This window comes from Aspergillus alliaceus (genome assembly GCF_009176365.1).
Source record: "Aspergillus alliaceus strain CBS 536.65 unplaced genomic scaffold BDW43scaffold_4, whole genome shotgun sequence".
Classification (NCBI taxonomy): Eukaryota; Fungi; Ascomycota; class Eurotiomycetes; order Eurotiales; family Aspergillaceae; genus Aspergillus; species Aspergillus alliaceus.
This window is the reverse complement of record NW_022474687.1, coordinates 322,655-342,021: the sequence shown is the minus strand read 5'-3', so window position 1 is coordinate 342,021 and position 19,367 is coordinate 322,655. Positions and strand designations below refer to the sequence as shown.

Here is a 19,367-nt window from a genome sequence, read left to right as displayed (position 1 = left end):
ACGCATGGGGTCGATTGGGGAATGGGGGATGGAATTGGTCAGAAATGATCTGTTATATGCTCAAAAGTCGAGGATTTTACTTCATCACGTAGGTACAGTGATGAAGGGGTAGGATTGGGTGGTCCTATACAGACGATGATCTCTGATTACGTGCCAATGCACCAGGACTTCTTCATGGCTGCTGTGGAGAGTCTGGGTGTTTCAGAAAGTCGGGACTCACTGGGAGGAAACCCTATGGGCTGTAGCTTCCAGCCGTCAAATACCCGCAATAGCAATCGCAAGAGGTCTTATAGTGCCCATCATCCCGGATATCCCTCACGTGCAGGCCCAAATCTTGAGATACGAGTAGCGACAAGGGTGCGCAAGATTAATTCACAGCCCACAAGAACCTGATAGCAATAAATGGTACCCTGGAAGACAATACAACCATCTCGGCAACCAAAGAAATTATCCTTGCCGCCGGTACTATGCAGAGCTCAGGCTTGTTAGAACTTTCGGGAATCGGTCCAGAGAACGTGCTGCGCGCTGCCAATATTCAAAAGCTCGTTGACCTTCCTGGGGTTGGAGAAACCTTCCAGGATCGCCTGTGAATCCAGAGCTCTTATCGACTGCTCCCCAACTACACCTCGAGAGATATTCTCAAATCCAACACCACATTTGCGAAACAGTAGCTGGGAGCCTCTAATGCAGATCAGCGAGCCATGTACGACCATGCTGGCGGCGGCTACGCTTTTCTGAGATGGACACGCGTGGCCGACGACCCTTTCCACATGGAATCTCTAGCCCGCAAAGCCGCCAAGGAACCTCTCTCTTCATCGCCTATTGAACGCGCCACAGCACAAATCCTCATGGATCAAATCCAACACGAGGAACATAACTTCCCGCAGATTGAGATCCTCTTTCCCGACGAATATGAAGGACCTGAAGGGTATCCGCCGAAAACGTCTCCACTCTACTGTTCGTCCTTTTTTCTCGTTGCTTGCAGTGGTTCTACACCCCTTTAGCGTAGGGTCCGTTCATGTAACGTCGTCCTAAATCTCAACCACTCCGCAGATCCAACCTAATTACCCCGCGCATCATATCCAAGCTCTCGCATCCGCAGCAAGATACTTGCGCACGATCGCCTCCACAGCGCCTCTTCGTGACGCCTAGACCGAGGAATACGAACCAGGTCTTTCCGTGGTCGGTGAGGGGCCTGGTAGAGACGGCCAATGGTGAGAACACGCAATCAAGAACAGTTTCACAATATCCTGTCGGTACATGCGCGATGTTACCAAAGGAGCTACATGGGGTGGTCGATGGCAGTGTCATGCCAGTTTTGATTTCTGGACATATACAAACAGCCGTATATGGCATTGCAGAACGAGAAGCGGAGATGATCATTAAGAGGTGGCAGTAGATGAGTTGTAGACTTGTATGCACCGGACACATCATTTGTACAGTTATTAGCCCTATTAGGTAAACGTCACTTGGGATGTCCAACAACCAACGGGAGTGGTTTTACACTATGAATATTTCCCCAATAAATCGCTTAGTAATATGAATAAAAAATAAATAAAAATAATACCCCTGATATAGGGTTAGCAGTGGTATATTATTTGTACAACCTTTTGCTTTCTCCACGGGGGGTGACATACACCTTACGTCAAGAAATACTCACACCACGGAGAGCAATTGGCATCCGAACACATTTATTATATAGATAGATATAAAGTAGTTATAAATTATCAACTTTTCAGAGTAATTGAATTTCTTCTCCTAATTACCTTGGTTGTTCTACCTTTCACATCTCCACTCATCCTCAACCCATCTCATCCCGGAAATAGTTTCCTTCCATACGAAAGGCTACAATGCTTTCCAACATGGCACACATCGCCCCGGCTTCCTCCAAAAATATACTTAACGTTGCTACGCGACAGGTCCCGAAAGTTGCGGGTACGACAGGACCTCGCAAATATCTTTCTACAACAGCGCCTGCACAGAAGAACGTGACTCTACTTCAGGATAAGAAGAATGGATTTGGGTTTGCACGGTCAAACCCGAGACCGCCGAAACCGAGGAGCAAAGGGGTCACCGAGATCAGAGGGCCGTACTACTCAGTATGTACCTTTCTCAATCTCTTCGCACTGGTGCTGTAGATCGCAGCTGGAACTGACCATGTGCGATACACCAGGTAATGGGCAAAAGATACCTAGCCGATGTGCTCGAGACGTGAGTTCTGAATGAGAACTACGAGAGATAACACTGTGTCTAATATTACTACGAACAGTATGGGAACCCACGTGGATGGTCTCAAGTTTGCAGGAGGTAGAGTAGCACCACCAAGCAAATATAGGAATTTGACGCTAAGATCGATTATAGGTTCTTTCTCATTGTTCCAGGAGAAGCCCTTGAGAGAATTGATTGATCTTGCCCATGAGCATGGCGTTTATGTTTCGACAGTGAGTTTGTTTCGTACTTCGGGTTTAAGAGCGAATATATCCCTAACTTCAGCATGTAGGGTGGATGGGCGGAGCACCTTCTCACTCATCCAGACCCAAATGCGGTCTTTGACAAATACCTGCACAAATGCAAGGACCTAGGGTATGCCATTCGATTGGATCCTGAACCCCAAAGTTGACAAACGCTGACATGCACTTTCTTACGCAAGCTTTGACGTCATTGAGCTTTCATCCGGCTTCCTTTCTTTCCCCGAGGACGATTGGCTCCGACTCGTGGACAAGGTCCACTCATACAAGTTAAAAGCAAAGCCCGAGCTGGGCATCCAATTCGGTGCCGGTGGTGACACCCCAGCCTCCGGTCTTGAGGCAATCGGCACCTCGGACCCAGGAAAGTTGGTTAACCTGGGCCATAAGTTCCTCAAGGCCGGAGTGGAGCGCTTGATGATTGAGTCCGAAGGCATCACAGAGAACGTGGAGTCCTGGCGGACGGACGTAGTGTCTAGGATCATGAAGGAATTGCCATCGGAGCGTGTGATGTTTGAAGCAGCAGACCCGAAGGTATACAATTGGTATATCCGGGAATTCGGCATTGACGTCAACTTGTTCGTCGATCATAGCCAGATTGTGCAGCTCTCATGCCTCCGCCATGGAATCTGGGGTACGGCCGATACATGGGGAAAGATTGTGTCCTTCCGACCTGAGTAGACTGTTGATTAAGTGGCAAGTACCATGTATAACATGAATTAGGTAGTAGTCATGAAATATTTATTGTTTGAGATCAGAGCGATAGCAATAACAATAATATATACCAGAGGCGGTCAAATTGCGCTGACTAATCTGGCGCGGAGGGCGCTCCGCCTTTAATTCCGGGGAAAGCAATCCACCCCGACTTTTGATCAGCTTCGCATTGCCAGTTCTCTCGCTAGTCCTCGATCGCTTAGACAAAGTTCCGGGGCCGTTGTTATTGTTCGCCTCATACTTACCTAGGAGCCATGACTTGAATGGCCTTCTGTTGGCCTGAGTAGGCTGACCTTATCACATTTGACTATCAGACAACAACCGGCCCCGCGACTTGGCATCGCGGCGTTCTACTTCACTACGTTCGGCGGGCCACGAAGCTCAATTTTCCCTGAGATTTAGACGTCAAATCTGGCCTCTCCCCCTTCATCATGCCGAGGGCCAGCGCGCCGCCGGGCGGCCGGCTACGATGTCGACGAGCGTGCGACAGCTGTAAGCGGAGGAAGCAGAAATGCAACGGAGAGCAGCCATGTACAATCTGCGTCCAACGTCACAAGGAGTCAGAATGCCATTTCTCGGATAAGCCGGCCCGTCTGCTAAAGCCCACCGATGTCTCGAAAGAAACCATGTTGCTCAGCGAACGCCTCGTACCTACCCCGCAAAGACAAACGGCCATGGACCGGCTGCTCAACTCCCTGGAAGATCGTAACGCAAACTTAGAACAACAGGCGGTGGATGACAAAGATGGGATGGCCCCTGTACCAAAGGTAGCAAGGCTTCTTCGTGATGGGCAAGGGAAATTTATGTACATCGGCGACTCCGCAAGTTTGTCCTTTCTGCAGAGTGTCCGTCGCATAGTGTCTTCGTCAATCGGCCGTTGTGAGTTCACAGAAGACAATTCACGCCATTCAATGCTCGAAGCTTTTCAAAATAGCTCGACTACATGGACGGGTTCGTTGATACCGCCCCCAAGTAACTTAGAGGCTCAACGGTTAGCTGGCCAATATACTCTTGCAACTAGTCCGCTGCTAGATCTCTTTGACCGCACCGAATTCTATCCGCGACTGGCTAGCTGGGTCGAGAATCCAACGGGTGACGAAGATACTGTGAGCTCCATATTCTACCTCGTGCTCGCCATTGGGGCTCAGGTATCGGATACCAACCAGACCTTGGCGGAGAAGTACTTTGTCAGTGGCCGTCAACTGGCGTTTTCCGCTTTCACCGAGACCCCCAGTCTCTACACCATACAGTCATATGTCTTGATCTCCATGTATATGTTGGGTGCTTGCCGACGCAATGGTGCTTTTATGAATCTTGGAATTGCTCTTCGTGCTGCCTATGCGGTTGGAATCCACAGGAAGGATGTGAATGCGCTCTTCTGCACGCGAGAACGACGGGCCCGGGAACGCGTATGGAGAAGCCTACGCATGATGGACCTTTTCCTCAGCGCCTCTTTGGGTCGCCCTCCGGCTACCTCAGACTTTGACTACGAACCACATGAAGACAGCTTAACTCTAGGGGCAAAGCAACGTCTACAGCCGGAAGAGCAACTGTCTCTGACGGTGGTTTCGCTATGTCGCATTTTCGAGCGAATTCTGAAAGAAGTCTACATGAGGCAGGTTGTTTCGATCAGTGTCGCGGATACCATTTCGAACCAGCACCGTGCCTGGGTCCGAAACTTACCGGCATTCTTACGCCTGCAAGCCGAGCCACTCGATGCCAAACCTCTCGAGGACACCTTAGCTGCAGCCCATGTATTCGGCTCTTATTACTGGTCGATAGTCCTTTTAACCCGGCCCTTCCTTATCTTCCGGGTCTCTCAATATGTGAAAAACAAGAGCGAGTCGGCAAATCACTCCGAGAGTAGACCTAACAACTCCCGCATTTCGCTTTTTGCAGATGCATGCGTTTATTCCGCATTACGAGGCCTCAATATCCTTGACGACCTGTCGCATTACTCGAACCTACCACGAAGGCTACCGTTCTTAATTAATTCCGTTTTCAACTCAGCGGTTGTTTTAGGGGCAGCCTTCTTTGCTGACTACGACAATCTCCTCCCACTAGAAGAGGGCATGGAAAAGGCCGAAAAATTTCTCGGGCTCTTCATCCCTCACGATCCTCATGCTTGCCGCTTTTTCCACATTGTCAAATATCTCCGAGGCGCAGTTATTGAGTATGTCTGCCGGCGAAACCGCCAATGGATGGACCACCGTAGCAAACAAGTCGACCAGCTTTTCGGTGAAGTAGGCCCATCTACCGATACTTCGATTACCAATAATAACAGTAGTGGTACCTCAACCAACCGTGAGGACCATCCAACGGTCCCCTCCCCTCTGTCACCGAACAAATTGACCGGAGGCCCCATTGCCTCCCATGCTGTAGAGCAGCCAAATACTGCAACCAAACCCGACGACGGAATTTGGGATGCTTTATGCGGCACAGAAGGGCCCTCGTCTTTCCCATACGACACGGCTATTTCCACCTTGACGACGACCGGCATTCCGATCGGTTGCTCACCAGGTGGTACGATTCCATCTGGCCAAGCTGGTATGTCCGATAATAGAGGCCAGACACCCCTCTCTGACGTGTTATTACCCGATAATGGACTTCTCTACATGGCTGAAGATCTCCCTATGTTTGGACTCTGGGAAGACGCGTGATTTCATTCTAGGGTTTCCTCACATATCTTAGAACCTCAAGCTAATTTCTTTTATCTCTGTCATGAGATTGTATTTCATAGTTGGCGTTTTCAGATCTTTCGTGCTACATATACCCCTTAACAAGCTAGATGATTTGTAGATATATGCTGTCTATCTATGACTAACTTCTTGATTATGACAATCATTATGGTGAGCAACTTGATATTATATTTCTTGAAGAGTGTATGTAAACACCATTTTCTGGATTTCTATTTTTCTTGCTCCTTGTACAAGAAAGCGCCCCAGTTTCGTTATGCAGTATGAAGATGTATTCGAGTACCCTTACTAGCTAATAAGTGCCTTTTGCTTGGAACTTATTAGTTGGACACCCTTTTGTCCCACCTTTAGTAACCGCTGTCAGGCTGGGACCCACAGTATGATATAGTTTGTATTGGGCCATTTGATCAAGTGATCTTTTATTCAACCCGACTGTTCATGCACAGGGTATATACTGTAAACTACCGGACTGAATCGCCATTGGTTGCTCGACGATCCTGTCCCAGGTAAGGCAAAGCATTTACTAGCTCTTTTCTTTATTAGATCGCTACAAAAGGCTTTCCCTCCAGTTCCTCGATCTTCCTCACGGCTCGTTGGTAGCCCTCTGTTTTCTGCAGCGCTGTGGAAAATGCGTCAAGCTGGGGATACTCCTTACGAGGAACAATGGAGAGATTCAACCCCGCCAAAACCGGGATACTCATCTGAATATCTGCCACGGTCAACCGTGACCCACAGAAGAACGGACCGCCCTCAGGCGCCGTCTCCAACTGACTCTCTAGGAATCGAAAATGCGTCTTGAGCTCCTGATCGAGAAACTCGGCTCGGACGCGACCTGGAACAAACCTCACGAGCGGTTTGAGGAAGAAGGGCACGGGGGCATTTTCAACAGCTACACATACCATCATTAACCACCACACATGAACGATAGTAATAAAAATAGATGAAGATCGATACTTACCATTCATAATCAAATGCACCTGAACAGGTGACATCAAACTTCCCTCGGCATAGTGCATCCAGTACCGATATCGCATCCACGCCTCCGTCTCCCCGCCCAACTCTCCTTCCTCACCTTTCTTCCATTGCTCCGGAACTAAAGCCTTGGCTTTTGCGTCTTCTCCGCTGTGGGAAAGAAGGTACTCGATGATAGGGCCCGATTCCGCCAGCACAATGGGCCCTTTTTGTGCTTCTGGTGGTGGTGTGATGGAAACGAGCGGCGATTTGCCCAAGGGGTGGATGGTCTTGAGGGCGTCGGGGGCGGTGCCGTTAGGGTTGCGCGAGTAGGCTTTTATCTCGTATGGGAGGGAGAGTTCTTCGAGAAGGTGGAGAATTCGCTGGGCGCGTGACTTTTCGAGCCTATTTTATCAAGACATATTTATTCGAGTTCGATTAATTCTATTGCATTCTTGCATTGGGGTGTTGTACCAGTGGACGAGGATCTTGGCTCCGAGGAGGTTTCTTGGGGTGCTCATCTTGCTTCTACTTGTAAGGGAACTGGCTAAGTAGACGAAGAAAGAAAGACTTAAGGGGAGGCTTGGTGGGGATTTTATCTAGCCCACTGACTGCAATATACTAAAATCTCACCCGGTGCCGTGTCTTAACTCCGGAGCTACTCGCTTGTCCGACATCTTTGGATTCCTTTAAAAGATTGCATTGACTTCATGAACTGTGTCAAACTCCTAGAATCATGTCATCAAACAGCAAAAGCAAGTCAAACCAGCACCGTGAAAAGCGCTTGTGATGGGGATCAGGCTCAGCAATCAGGTATCATGATAAAAGGACAAGAACATTTATATAATCAAATGGAGAAAACTGGGATGTTTGTGCTAGCCTCATGGCATAAAGACTGCCGGTTCCCTTGGTGGACAAAGTCACACACTGGCCTCTGTAGAATATGGCATCTGTGGCCGCAGTCCAGACGCTTTCGACATCGAAACGTTCTCTATAGTGTTGAAACGGCGGCATTCAGCGGCTTCGTAGATGGACTATCGCGGGACTGGCTCGTTTTGAGGTCCGAAAGTGCCCTGCAGGTTCATACTTCCTGAAATTGAAGAGGAAATTCCAGTAAAGGGAGAGGCCAGACACTGTCAACAGCATTTGTAACCTTCCTCTCCGAGGATTGCTAAAACTAGCTGTTGGGATACTGAACCAATCTTGATAGCTCTGTGAACTCATATACCTGGCTGCCCTTGGTCCAGACAATGCCCTGCATTGGACTAGATTCCGGGTCGACCGCCGAACGAGATAGTTCGTACGCCTTGGCCTTTCCTGAGCTCAACAATGACAGTGAAGCTAGATCCGCATGTCCCATCCGGTATCTAGGGAGCAGTAAACAAGGTGTGAGGAGTGAAGATGGAGGTGTCTGGGTTAGGCTTTTGTGCACATGCCATGATAATATCCCTCGGGCGCAAAGGACTGTTCATGTGGGGTCAGAAGTGCAGGACCATGGCCGCTGATGGGAATGATTGTCGATCACCGGGTTATGTCTGTTGCAAACAATTTGTAGAGTTGGTTCTAGAAACGGTTCCAGGAGAGCAATGATCTATCTGCCAACAACTCGAAACTTGCTACCCAGTTTGGGTAAACCACCGATTTCTAATAGAATTGATCAATCTTGCTCGTTTCGGTAGGCGTTTTCTCATAATAGCTAGATCCTAGCTGCCAGATATTTATAAATAACTCAGGATCGTGCAGGTTTGGCCTGGTGGAAGGCCTCGGTATTGAGGAGTACGATGAGGATCGTCCGAAGCAAGAAGCTCAGCTCCTCCAATTGGCGTGGTCTATGCCTGCGTTTAACTCCAAAATGAGCAGTTGGTCAGAATACAATGTATTTGAAAGGCCCCCTCACGTTCCACACTGTAAACAAGGCTAAGATTCATCCAACTAGGCGCCAAGCTGTCCGAGATAGGTTCATCGTTCGACATTAAGGAGCGCAAGCTAAGCAGCCGCACGAACTCAACACATGAGTCAAAGGACAATGACTCGTCTCCAAGGCCAAGGGCAGCTTTAAGCGGGTTTCTTTAGATAACGGGACTAGTGAGAGCTGAGCCAAAAGTGTTGTGTTTTTGACATTGAATATTTCAATTACTCAACCCGGCAAACCATCTCACCCTACGCAATGACCATAACTACCTAGGAGCGAAGGGAACAATATGAGAATACTACCTTTCTACGTTTCCTTCTACTACAAGCTGGCCTAGCAGCAGCGGCCCCCGACTAATTTCAGCACTGGTACAAGGAATTCCGCTCGCAGATCGAATACGTCCTCAACAACAAGTGCTCCGAACAATACCACAACTATCTGAACAAAACGTCCCGGCTTCGACCCCGACTACGAGCTCTGGTATGACCCGACCAAAGGCAGTGCCTTGACCGCACCCCTAGTCTCCTGTATGCTAAGCAACCTCCCGGGAAATGTGGAAGCGAGCATGGCCAACCCCGGTGTTGTCCTCGGCCTACTACCGACCGTGCTATCCACACTCGGTTCCAACACCTTAGATACCGCGATACTAGCTCGGGTCACTGGACGACCGTTCCTCTCGCTATGTCTAGCCCTAGGGCCCCCAGCAGAGGTGCCAGACTGGCCCTGTGAATATCCCAATGTGAAAGCATTACTTAACGCCCAGCACCGCATTCAGAAAAGAACAATCATCCCGAAATACGGCAGACCGAGGAGGATACTCATCTCAGCGCTACAGTATATCATCGTCTTCGCTGCCGTCACAAATATAGCAACAGCCTGTTACGAGCTAGGCGTCAGGTGTATCTGCAAGTATGCAACGGAAGTCACTGCCCAACCACTCATATGGGCTTTCGTCGTCGGTCTCATTCACATCGGAGGAACAATCGCCCTTACCCTCCGCTGTAGTGTAATTCGATCCTCGCAAGGTCACCCAGACCACGATCTTACTCGACCGAAACGCTTCTCACACTGGTTCCATAAGTATCTACTCCGTGAATTAACCCCGCCTCTATACTCTACATCATCGCTAAAGGTTGAACCGATCCAAGAATCATATTTGTTCCCGCTCGTTTCATGGTGTACCTCTACCGAAACGGTCGTTCATATTCTCCGTGGCACGATGGTGCTACCTAGTCCGTCGTTCATATCAGTGGAAGATGCTCTGGGTACGAGTGGGCGGTTCTTGGCATCGTTGTTTGTTGTCAGGCTGTGTTGGCGTATGAGCTTGCTGAGTTGTGGCACTGGGCGAGATATATGGTGGCGAGATAAAAGCGGACTTTCGCTACCAGTAATGCGAGCGAGCTCTGCAGCTGCTTAATAAACCAGACTATATGGTTAACTAATAAATAGCAGTTTTCTGCTTCATGGAAAGATGCACAGATTGTTCTGCTAAGGGAATTGCTGTTCAGGACCCTAACGGCCATCCTAACTCCCATAGCCGGAGGCTCTATGAGTTATATTCAAAGGAAAGCCTATTCGAATTGGCAAGGACCGATTCTTTTGGTAGTCAATTGGAATGTAGTGGACCCTATGTCGTAACCCGTAACCCTCTCTCTCCCTACGGAGTACAGATAGGCAAATTCATCGTGCTAGGATCCCCAAGCGGAGCGTATTCAGGTCTAAATGATCTTATCTACCAGTTTCAAGTCCTACTAAGTGCCTACAACAGAACGAGACTGCAAAAAATATATTAAAGGGCAGATTTTATCTCTATTCCAACTAATCAACATCCACTACCTAGCACTCCAAACTGCCCAATATACGCAGACTATCAACTATCAACACTTATCACGAAGGACCCAACGAACCACCACCGCACAATCCAACCCCTTTCTCCCCTAGCTAGGTTCCCTTGCGGACACCTAAGGGCTTGAACGCCCTTAAGTGCACTTTCCGTGCTTCACAATGTCGTGAATGCTATTGTGGCAGGTAATCTTCCTGTTGTCGCGAGAGCAGCTCTTCGAGCTACCGCCATTCTGGACCACACTGCGCGGTTCATTGTCGCTGCCGCAGTCGGCGAGATGGTAGGTGCCTCCATTGAAGGAGAAGTCGATGTTGCAGGGGCTCTCGGTGAGCTTGCTCAGAGTGATGCTATTGGGGCAGGCGCTTTGGCCCTCAATCCAGACGACCCAGTGGTTGGCCTGGTCGCCGTTCTGGAGCTGCTGACCGTACCCGATGGGAACGGACGCCGGAACGGGTGCTGGAACGGGTGCTGGGGCAGGAGAGGCCAGGACGGCTGAGAGGAAGGGAAGAGTGAAGAGGACGCCTTTGATTTGCATCTTGCTTGGATGGGGATGGATCCTTGACTTGGAATGAGTTGAAGATGGCTTTTGAAGATGTTTAGATGAATGAGGTGCTTTGCTGTGTTGATGAGGACCATTGAAAGGGATCGATACCTCCTTTTATACCTTTTTCTCGGCCTCTATTTGAGATAGGCATGGCTGTTCAGCTGTATAGAATGGGTCCAGTTTGATCCTTCGGGCGAAGCCATCAAGCCTCCGGCTCAATGCTCCGGCAATGAGATCACTCCTCCTAAAGAGTGTTACATTGTAGTGGTACTCTGCAGGGATCCTGTCTGATGGTATACATGCAGCCGCAAGATGTGCCTGCAAGAGGTGGGCGGCGCCTATGCTGACTGGTGTCTCATACCATATTCCAAAACAGGAATATCCGCTTTGCCATCCAGGGACGATTTCCAAATGCGCGACGACGAGTGGCAATCATCCATGGAATGGTTATTGCAGTGGTAACTCCACATCGTTCAGTTAATGACGGTGGCGATCAGTAATCAAACGAGTAAAAACTACTTCATAAATGCCCACCCTCCGTCCACGAACCAGCTGTAAGAAGCAGACACTCCATATTGAGAAAGGGCTCTGAGCAGATTGATGTCTCCGAAGACCTGGCTCGCGGGATTGCTACGAGGTCCCGGCCGAAGCCTTTCAGATGAATGGTGGTCGCATTGTATACCCACGAAATAAAAACCCCTACATTTAAGTCCATGGCTTTTAACTCTTCGCCCGACCTATTTGCAGTATCTCGTGGCTCTAGACTCCGCGATTGCTTCTTGTGTTTAATGTAGGAGAATAATAGCAAAAAGCAAAAAGCCGGAGGTAAGCCCTAAAGGGTCTTGTAATTCCCAACCTAAACGCATTTAGGCTATGGTTCATCTATGCAAAGCCAAGAGGACTATAAAACATGTTGAGTAATTACCAGCTGATCCGAATAACTATTGGCAGAGCCATATGCAAGCAGTAGGTAGCCGCATGGAGCCACTGCATACTTCGCTGGTTGACAAAACACTATTGGTCCAAATTGCTTTTTAACATGGGGTGGATCAGTAATCAATCGCAATACCATAACTATTGCAAACGCATCTTACGTTATCGGGGAATCTTCAAGAGCGTCTTTCAAGGCTACAGATGATGACAATTGCTCGACAATGGAGACTTACAACTCGTGTTGAATTCACCAGCAGTACAAGTAAATAGAAGGGGGCATTTTACCTCTATTCCTACAAGACGAGGCACCGGTGCAGCTTATCCTACGCAATAAAAAACAGCAAAGCAAACACCGTGATGACGGCTGACCAAGCCCTGAAGCTGAGCTACTATCTTACTGAGCCCCATTTTCCCAACGTAACAGAGGAGGGTCGAGGGCCAGACGATTCAATATATCTCATCGAAGTATTGCTCAAGCGCCGGGGCTCATATTCGCCGCGCTAATAGGTTATATAGTCCAGTTTAGGCTCAAAAACAAGGAAGTTAACTGCTCTAGGGCTCACCCGGAGCCGAGCCATGCGGGATCCATTAATTTAACCCAGCGCTGCTTCTGGCCATGCTATGGATTCCACTGGACCCTTTTCTGGCTTCGCCCCGAGTCATACAAGTCAGCAGGCATATTGTAGATGACGTGGCAGGGATATGATTAGACTGGAAAGACTAATGCGGAGCTCAACTGTTCTTTCTTTCACCTTAACAATGTCCGGTTGCCACTTGGTCAGACTTGGTCAGCGCACCTCCACCAAATCCCGGGCGACGAGGAATCCCGGCAAGGGTATTTTGTGAGACTGGACACATGCGCAGTTCAAGACTCGATGCTCTCTGGCCTTATGAATAGTGTGTTGGGTCTAGATAAGTAGACCGAAATGGAAGGCTATTCTTCTATCTTACTGATTATCATAAGCAACAATAGAACTGGCTCATGCATAGGAGTCTGCGATGCTCGGCCTCTTACATGGATATCTATCTACACAAGCCTCCAAGTTGTGAGCGGATAACTACTACAGATGTATTAGAGCACACCCGTGTTTGTGTATCGTACAGCAAAGCGAAATGACTCAGCAAGATGAGGATGAGAACAATAAACCAAACTACGATTAGGATCTATAGATAAAAGAAGCATACATCTAACCAAAACGAAACTTTGGGAGATAGCCAAACATGCATTAGTAATAGAGAAAACTGTTATAGAGACGGACAACGTAAGGTAGGTCATTGGAGCCTTGCGGCAGCAGGCTCGGAACAAAAGAAAAGGGCATCGGGTAGAACGACATGTCTTCCGAATTACGTATTGTTCAAGAATGATGATAGCGAAAAAGGAAATCGAGGGAATATTCTAGCTCGCTGAAGCGGCGTCACAGAATGGAAATAATTTTCGGCATTGCTTCGGTTCCGACTGCATGGATCGATCTGGCAGGCCATGACTGGGTTGCAGTACGCATTACGACATCAGAAGCAGGAGTATGCGACTTATTTATGATTGGCGTTCGGGGCCGCCGAGGGTGAAAGTAAATAATGTATGAGATATATGTCATATGCCGCAGAAGAAGAAAACGGATTATATACATGTTCAGATTAGAAACCGAACGGATTCGTAGGTGCTAAGTGGCAATAGTTAGTAATTGCTAAAAAGTCAAAGGCGTTGCTGGAACTTACTGGCTTGTGCAAGATTAGCCCGCATACCCGTCGGCTGAGGGGCAAGCTTCTTGGGAGCATCATGTTTGACACCGAACCGGATTGGGGGTGCGGGTCCAGTCTTTTGTGGAGTCAGAGGTGCAGCTGTTGGCTGCTGAGGTATTGGTGGGACTGGCGGTAGTGATGTATTGTAGGGCATGTTACCGGCACCGTTCATACCGGTGGGTTGAGGCTGCAGAGGTGGGGGAAGGACAGAGTTGATGCCAGTTTGCATTGGTTGCTGTGGCTGAAAGCCGAAGCCAGTGGGCTGAGGCGCAAGTCCCTGGAAGCCAGGTTGCTGTTGCTGTTGCTGTTGCTGTTGCTGCTGGATACCAAACTGAGACTGTGGCTGGAAACCAGTTGGCTGCGGCATCAAACCATTCTGGAACTGACTCTGAGGCATGAACCCTGTTGTCTGCGGGAGCAGCGATTGCTGGAATCGCTGCTGGTTTAGTTCGGCTAGACTTTGACCCGGTGCGGCAAGGGGAAGCCCCGCTTGAGGTAATCCTGTCAGCTGAGGTTGCAATGGAGGAAGACCAAAAGAGCTTTGTTGTTGAGGGAAGTTCTGGGGAGCAGAAAGTGGTCGCTGAGGTGGGGGAGGAAGTAGCGAGTTCTGACCCATAGTCTGAGGAGGCTGTGGGCGTTGCCTGGAAGCCTGCTGGAACCCAGTGGCTTGGGGACTGAATCCCTGCGCGGTGTTCTGAAGCGGCTGCTGTGCTGGCTGGCCTAATTGGGAGAAAAAGCTAGGCGTAGCACCCGTCTGCTGTGGTTGTTGGGGTATAGGCGCGGGCATTGCAGTTGGTTGGGGTTGGATAGCTAGAGGTGCTTGCGAAGCGGGAGGAGCAGGAGTCTGCTGGGTAGGGGTTGGTTGCAAAGGAGGATGGAGTATAGACAGGTCTGCCATCGCTCCAGTGAGCTGTGCCGTTGGCGGTTGCGTCGTCGCAGGCGACGCTGTAGCGGGGGGTGAAGTCGGCGCTGCTGCGGCGGTGGCGGCTGGAGCGGGAGCCGGCGCGGGAGCCGGCGCAGGAGCAGTCTGCTTGGGCTGCTTAACTTCCCATGCATCATCATCAAAACCACCCTGGACGGGCTTTTCGGCGGCAGCAGCAGTCGGAGAGGATTCCTTTGGCTCCGCGGGCTTGGAGTCGTCCTTCTGCTCAAAAGCCTTAGGATCAACCACATCCCCAGTCTGGACGGCAGGTGCTGGTCTATTCTTGCGAGTATTATTGCGTAGAACACCTCCAGGACCCGAAAAAAGGCCACCTCCATCTTCGCCGTTGCTGATAACTTCCTCGCCACCGAAGCTTACGTTGCGCAATTTAGACTTGGCGCCAGTACGGCCGAACTGGCTATCCAAGTGGCGCATTACTCGCAGAATATCGCCCTCCTTCAAGCCAAGCGTCCGGAGGACTTCCGGCGTGATGTCTGGGAGAATGCTCTCGTCCATTGAGTCTTTGACGAAGTTCTGAGCATACCTCTCACACTGATGTGGACCAACTCCTGCCTTCAAAAAGAAATCGAACCAATCATAATCGGATTGCTGGAATGAAGCTCCAGCAGGCTCGGGGCGCTTGTTCTCAGTCGAAGCTCGAGGGTTTTCAGGTTCTGCACGCTGGATTGAACGACGTTTGATGTCAGAGAGTGGCTTGTCCTCGTCCAACGACACTCCAGTGATTTTCTCAACGTATTCCAAATCTAAAAGAGACATTTTCGGGATGGGAACTGCGATCTTGACCCCGTTGGTCTTGTGGAGGTGGATCTTGCCGTCCTGGAGGCCGATGAATTGAGCCTCCACAGTGAAAGTCTTGGTGCGATCAGTCCATTGTCTTGTCTTGGCTGGATCAGGTTCTTGGGGCCTATTAGCAACTCCATGGTGTGCCGGAAATGGGTAACTTACTGGACTTCTGGCTGCTTCGGCTGTCACGCTTTTGGTGCTGCAGAAACAAAAGATCAATGTTAGCAGATTGATGCTTCGTGTTGTTATATTGGTCAAATAGCCGGGGAGTAGGGCCTACCTCTGCACTTCGCGAATCAATGGAATCAGTCCGCGATTTGCGCAATGCTTCCTTGGCCAATCGTGACTCTTCAAGACGATTCCTCTCCACGGCTGACAAGCCCGACTCAACAGCTGATGGTTGACTGCTAGAGACATAACCGGTAATCTCGACATAACTGCTCGGAACGACGCCCTCCTTTCCATTCTTCAGGCGCCGCACCATCCACCATTCCTCAGATTTGCTGTCATCAAGGATGACGACTTCATCACCAGTATTCACCGCCACCTCATCATCTTGCTGTGCTACGAAATCATAGAGGATCTGGCCCTTTTTCCGTCCTCCGCCGCCCGAGCCAGCCGCAATGACTTCTCTCAGACCTTCTGCGCGATAGGCCCCAGATATCTCGCCGAGGGCGGAGACGATCTCTCGCGCAGTGTCCTTTGCGCCGGCATGGAAATCAATGCTTTTGCTGGGGCGGATCAAGTCAACAAATACGTGCTTTCCTTCGATAGAGTAATGGGACAATTTGTCAGCCGTCCATTCCTGCTCTTCTCCATGGTCTTCCGGGGAGATGAAGATTGTTCCAGTGGCGATGTTGATGCCCAGGGTTGTGGGCATCTTCTTTCTCTTGCCCATCACCTCAACCATTTCATTGACATTATAGATATGATAGCCCGAAGGAGAACGGGGCGCAGGGCCAACTCTGTTGTAAGGTGGAGACTCCTTGACGTGTCCCTTGCGATCCTGTTCCTGAGTCACGGAGATTTGGGGATGACGCGGGGGTAGGGTTGGCGACCGAGGCGACTCTATCCGTGGAGATATCTGCTGGGACGGGGGACGCTGTGGCAGAGCTGGCGGTGGCGGCGAGGGCTCCCGCTGATAGCTTGGTTCGGCTTCATACGATGGCTGGGGCTGAGGAGGTGGCGGCACAGCTCTGGTTGCTTCAGGTTCCGCATGCTGCTTGTGAATTATATCAGCAATCGCAGCGGCTGCTGGGTTATGGACAGTGTCGATGGGCGAACTCGAGACCGGGGTGCTGGTCTCTTCCGCAGGTGCTGCCGGTGGGCGCTGCGGGAGGGTCGGAGGTGCGGATTCGACGGGAGGGGGCGAGGGAACAGACGACGTCGCGGGAGCATGGGCGGTCTCTTCAACAATCTCGATATAATTTGCTGGGGCAAACCCGTAATCTCCGTTGACCCCGACCAAGGTCCAGTCCGGATCCGCTGTATCGTACACCAGCAGTTCTGCGTCTTCTGAGAACGATACTTCTTCATCTGTTTGGCGAGTGTAGTCGAAAAGTGCTCTTGCTGAGTGAACTGGTTGAGCCTATAGTTTTTATTTAATTTCGCAGTCAGTAAATGGCTGAATCAATGGCGATCCCCTGTCTACCCCTGAAGGTAATAATGACCACCGACTCTGGCCAGACGACAGGCCATCCGACGAACCACCGTGATGCCCTCTCTCAACTCCAAATTAAACACCGGATTGCTGCAGGATGCGCCCTTACCTCCTCTACGTAGTTATTGGGCACGAGGCCCTCGGGCTCGTCCTCATCATCCCGTTCCGCCTTCTTCTTGGCTTTCCACCAGTCATCCTCACTACTCTTCTCGAGGAGGTATAACAGGTCACCCTCGCGAAGCTCTAGTTCACCTTGCGCCTGCGGTTGGTAGTCGTAGAGGGCCGTGTAGACACCGAAGAAACCCATTGTGGGCGCCGACAGCTGGTAAACCGGGACCGGGTTCCAGCTATAGTATTAGGAGTGGTAGTGGTTGCCTGGGGGATTGTCGTAGTTCTTGCTGCTGCTCCTAAGGGCAGCGGTCCAGAATGGTTGTGTAACCCAATGGTGCACCCGCTTGGACCGTGAGGGAGATATCGGGGCAGTAGACTCGAAGGTTGGGCGAGGGTTCGATGGGGTCAGACGGGGGGGTTAGTTAGTTTGTGGTGGGCTTGGCAATTACGCAGTGGCAGCACTTCAGGTACCGATATCGACCCAGGAGAACCGCGCGGTCGGATGGGAGGGGAAGAGTCAGGAGAGGCCGTAATGGGAAAATCCCCCGAGAAAATCGTTGACCTGGAGGAGTAGAAATAGGAAATAGAGACAGATAGGGGGAGAAAAGAGCCAGTTCGGGAGGATTCAGGGAGAAACACAAGAGAGAGGGAAATGGAGAGCAAGTTCGGCCGATCTCCAGTGGAGGCTGTGAGGGGGTGGAGCCTTAGGCATCAGGGGGGTCACGTTGTCTGTACTCTGTGTCATTTTCCTTATCACTTCCCTTTATTAGTGTGCATCTCCATGCCTACTAGTACTCTACCACTACCTTTTATTGTGTATAACTTGAAGATCATTTAACGGGGTGGAAACGAAATCAAATACCCCCCCCTCAATTCGTCGAAAACTGCTTCCCAGCCTTATCATGCACCACTTTGACTCATGAATTTCTTCGGAATTGGTCTGGCCTCAGCCCAGTTTCCAAAGTTCTAGGGCTTGGCTTGTCATGCGCAGTTATGAATTCAGCCAGGAAGAATTGTCTGGGGTATTCGGCACTGAAACCTTGCCAACAAAAATGAACTAGAGAGTCAACATCTGCATTCGTCATTGTCGCGTGGCTCGAGCGACTGCAGGGCTTCCTTGAACTGTTCAGCCAAGTAAGGGTAATGCACTGGAATACCTGGAATATAGTTGTTGGAAGGGAGATCATGGCGAGCCTTAGGATTTCGTGTGCATCGTGACTATCGTAAGCCAAGTGTTGTAGCCGATACTGCACCGAGATCAAACCCTTCTTGAAAGAGTTCTGGCGAAAGCTTGCGGTGGGTTTGGAGTGGAAGATTGATCGCTTTCGCGCACTCACGGAGGTCAAGTCACACGTTCGCCAGTCTAGTATCGGCGTAATCACAGGTAGTATGCACCGGGGTTATAGCAGATGCCTCCTTAGAATCAACAAGATATGCTTTCCATAAAACGCTACCCTCGTCAAAGAACATGGGCGTGGAGCCAGTCTTGAAGGGAGAAATCTAGATCGATTCTGTTGCGAAATATCACAGTAAGCAGAAGGTACACACATCTTACGCCACACCTAAACGAACCTGCAGCGTTTGATTTGAAGCGAGCGCTTCTAACCGAGTGCCGTTATACCACTACGGAGCTTGACTAATTGATACAAACCGTGAAGGTGCTTTTCAACCGCCACTAGATCGTTAAAAGCCTCCGAGACCAGGGCCAGAGCAACCACTGTGAATATTGTCGACTCTGCAGTAATAGAATGATAGTCTTGTTTATATGCATCAGAGCTATGGACCCCGCTGTGGGGCTTTTGAAAATGTCAAAGTAGGTCTGTGCAGTATATAAGACGGCTTGAACATACGGAGGATCGTAGGTCAGGTCTGTAAAGCAGTGCTGCTCGACTTTGTTGAGATCGATGCAACATCCAATGGGTTGCATTGCCTTCGCCATAACGGTGACGACTGTGTCATATCAGCAGTTGTGGCCGAGGGAAGAGGACCAGGTGTTCCCATAATCATTGGTAAACCGCAGCGTACAAGCCTCAATCTCCACCGCGAATCTCATCGGAGAGGGAATCGATCCA

General features: G+C 50.1%; 7 protein-coding genes across 7 annotated transcripts; 4 read left to right on the top strand and 3 right to left on the bottom strand.

Annotated features, from left to right (window-relative positions):
- The first annotated feature begins 47 nt into the window (after positions 1-47).
- BDW43DRAFT_262750 (uncharacterized protein) lies at positions 48-482 on the top strand. Its single transcript, XM_032040457.1, has one exon. The coding sequence runs from the start codon at positions 136-138 to the stop codon at positions 391-393; it is 258 nt and encodes an 85-aa protein (XP_031904818.1). The 5' UTR covers positions 48-135; the 3' UTR covers positions 394-482.
- Positions 483-701: 219 nt separating this feature from the next.
- On the top strand, positions 702-1,399 carry BDW43DRAFT_306687 (uncharacterized protein; the record flags this gene model as incomplete). Its single annotated transcript, XM_032046080.1, has 2 exons — positions 702-928; positions 1,054-1,399. 2 exons carry the CDS (start codon positions 702-704, stop codon positions 1,397-1,399), a joined length of 573 nt encoding a protein of 190 aa, XP_031904817.1.
- A 331-nt stretch (positions 1,400-1,730) lies between these two features.
- On the top strand, positions 1,731-5,839 carry BDW43DRAFT_321156 (uncharacterized protein; the record flags this gene model as incomplete). The annotated part of the gene is made up of 7 exons (XM_032049279.1): positions 1,731-2,099; positions 2,139-2,173; positions 2,351-2,441; positions 2,501-2,583; positions 2,651-3,099; positions 3,494-3,526; positions 3,582-5,839. The coding sequence occupies exons 1-7, from the start codon at positions 1,851-1,853 to the stop codon at positions 5,837-5,839; spliced, it is 3,198 nt and encodes a 1,065-aa protein (XP_031904816.1). The 5' UTR covers positions 1,731-1,850.
- Positions 5,840-6,015: 176 nt separating this feature from the next.
- BDW43DRAFT_151182 (glutathione S-transferase) lies at positions 6,016-7,441 on the bottom strand. The gene is made up of 3 exons (XM_032038442.1): positions 7,301-7,441; positions 6,834-7,231; positions 6,016-6,764 (listed from the first exon to the last, which is right to left on the bottom strand). The coding sequence occupies exons 1-3, from the start codon at positions 7,345-7,347 to the stop codon at positions 6,415-6,417; spliced, it is 795 nt and encodes a 264-aa protein (XP_031904815.1). The 5' UTR covers positions 7,348-7,441; the 3' UTR covers positions 6,016-6,414.
- Positions 7,442-9,303: 1,862 nt separating this feature from the next.
- On the top strand, positions 9,304-10,155 carry BDW43DRAFT_306683 (uncharacterized protein; the record flags this gene model as incomplete). The annotated part of the gene is made up of 1 exon (XM_032046079.1): positions 9,304-10,155. The coding sequence occupies one exon, from the start codon at positions 9,304-9,306 to the stop codon at positions 10,153-10,155; it is 852 nt and encodes a 283-aa protein (XP_031904814.1).
- A 562-nt stretch (positions 10,156-10,717) lies between these two features.
- BDW43DRAFT_306682 (uncharacterized protein) lies at positions 10,718-11,116 on the bottom strand (the record flags this gene model as incomplete). Its single annotated transcript, XM_032046078.1, has 1 exon — positions 10,718-11,116. One exon carries the CDS (start codon positions 11,114-11,116, stop codon positions 10,718-10,720), a length of 399 nt encoding a protein of 132 aa, XP_031904813.1.
- Positions 11,117-13,513: 2,397 nt separating this feature from the next.
- BDW43DRAFT_151113 (cytoskeletal protein-binding protein SLA1) lies at positions 13,514-17,719 on the bottom strand. Its single transcript, XM_032038441.1, has 5 exons — positions 17,294-17,719; positions 15,805-17,112; positions 15,687-15,723; positions 13,775-15,637; positions 13,514-13,719 (listed from the first exon to the last, which is right to left on the bottom strand). Exons 1-5 carry the CDS (start codon positions 17,489-17,491, stop codon positions 13,694-13,696), a joined length of 3,432 nt encoding a protein of 1,143 aa, XP_031904812.1. The 5' UTR covers positions 17,492-17,719; the 3' UTR covers positions 13,514-13,693.
- Between the last annotated feature and the right edge of the window lie 1,648 nt (positions 17,720-19,367).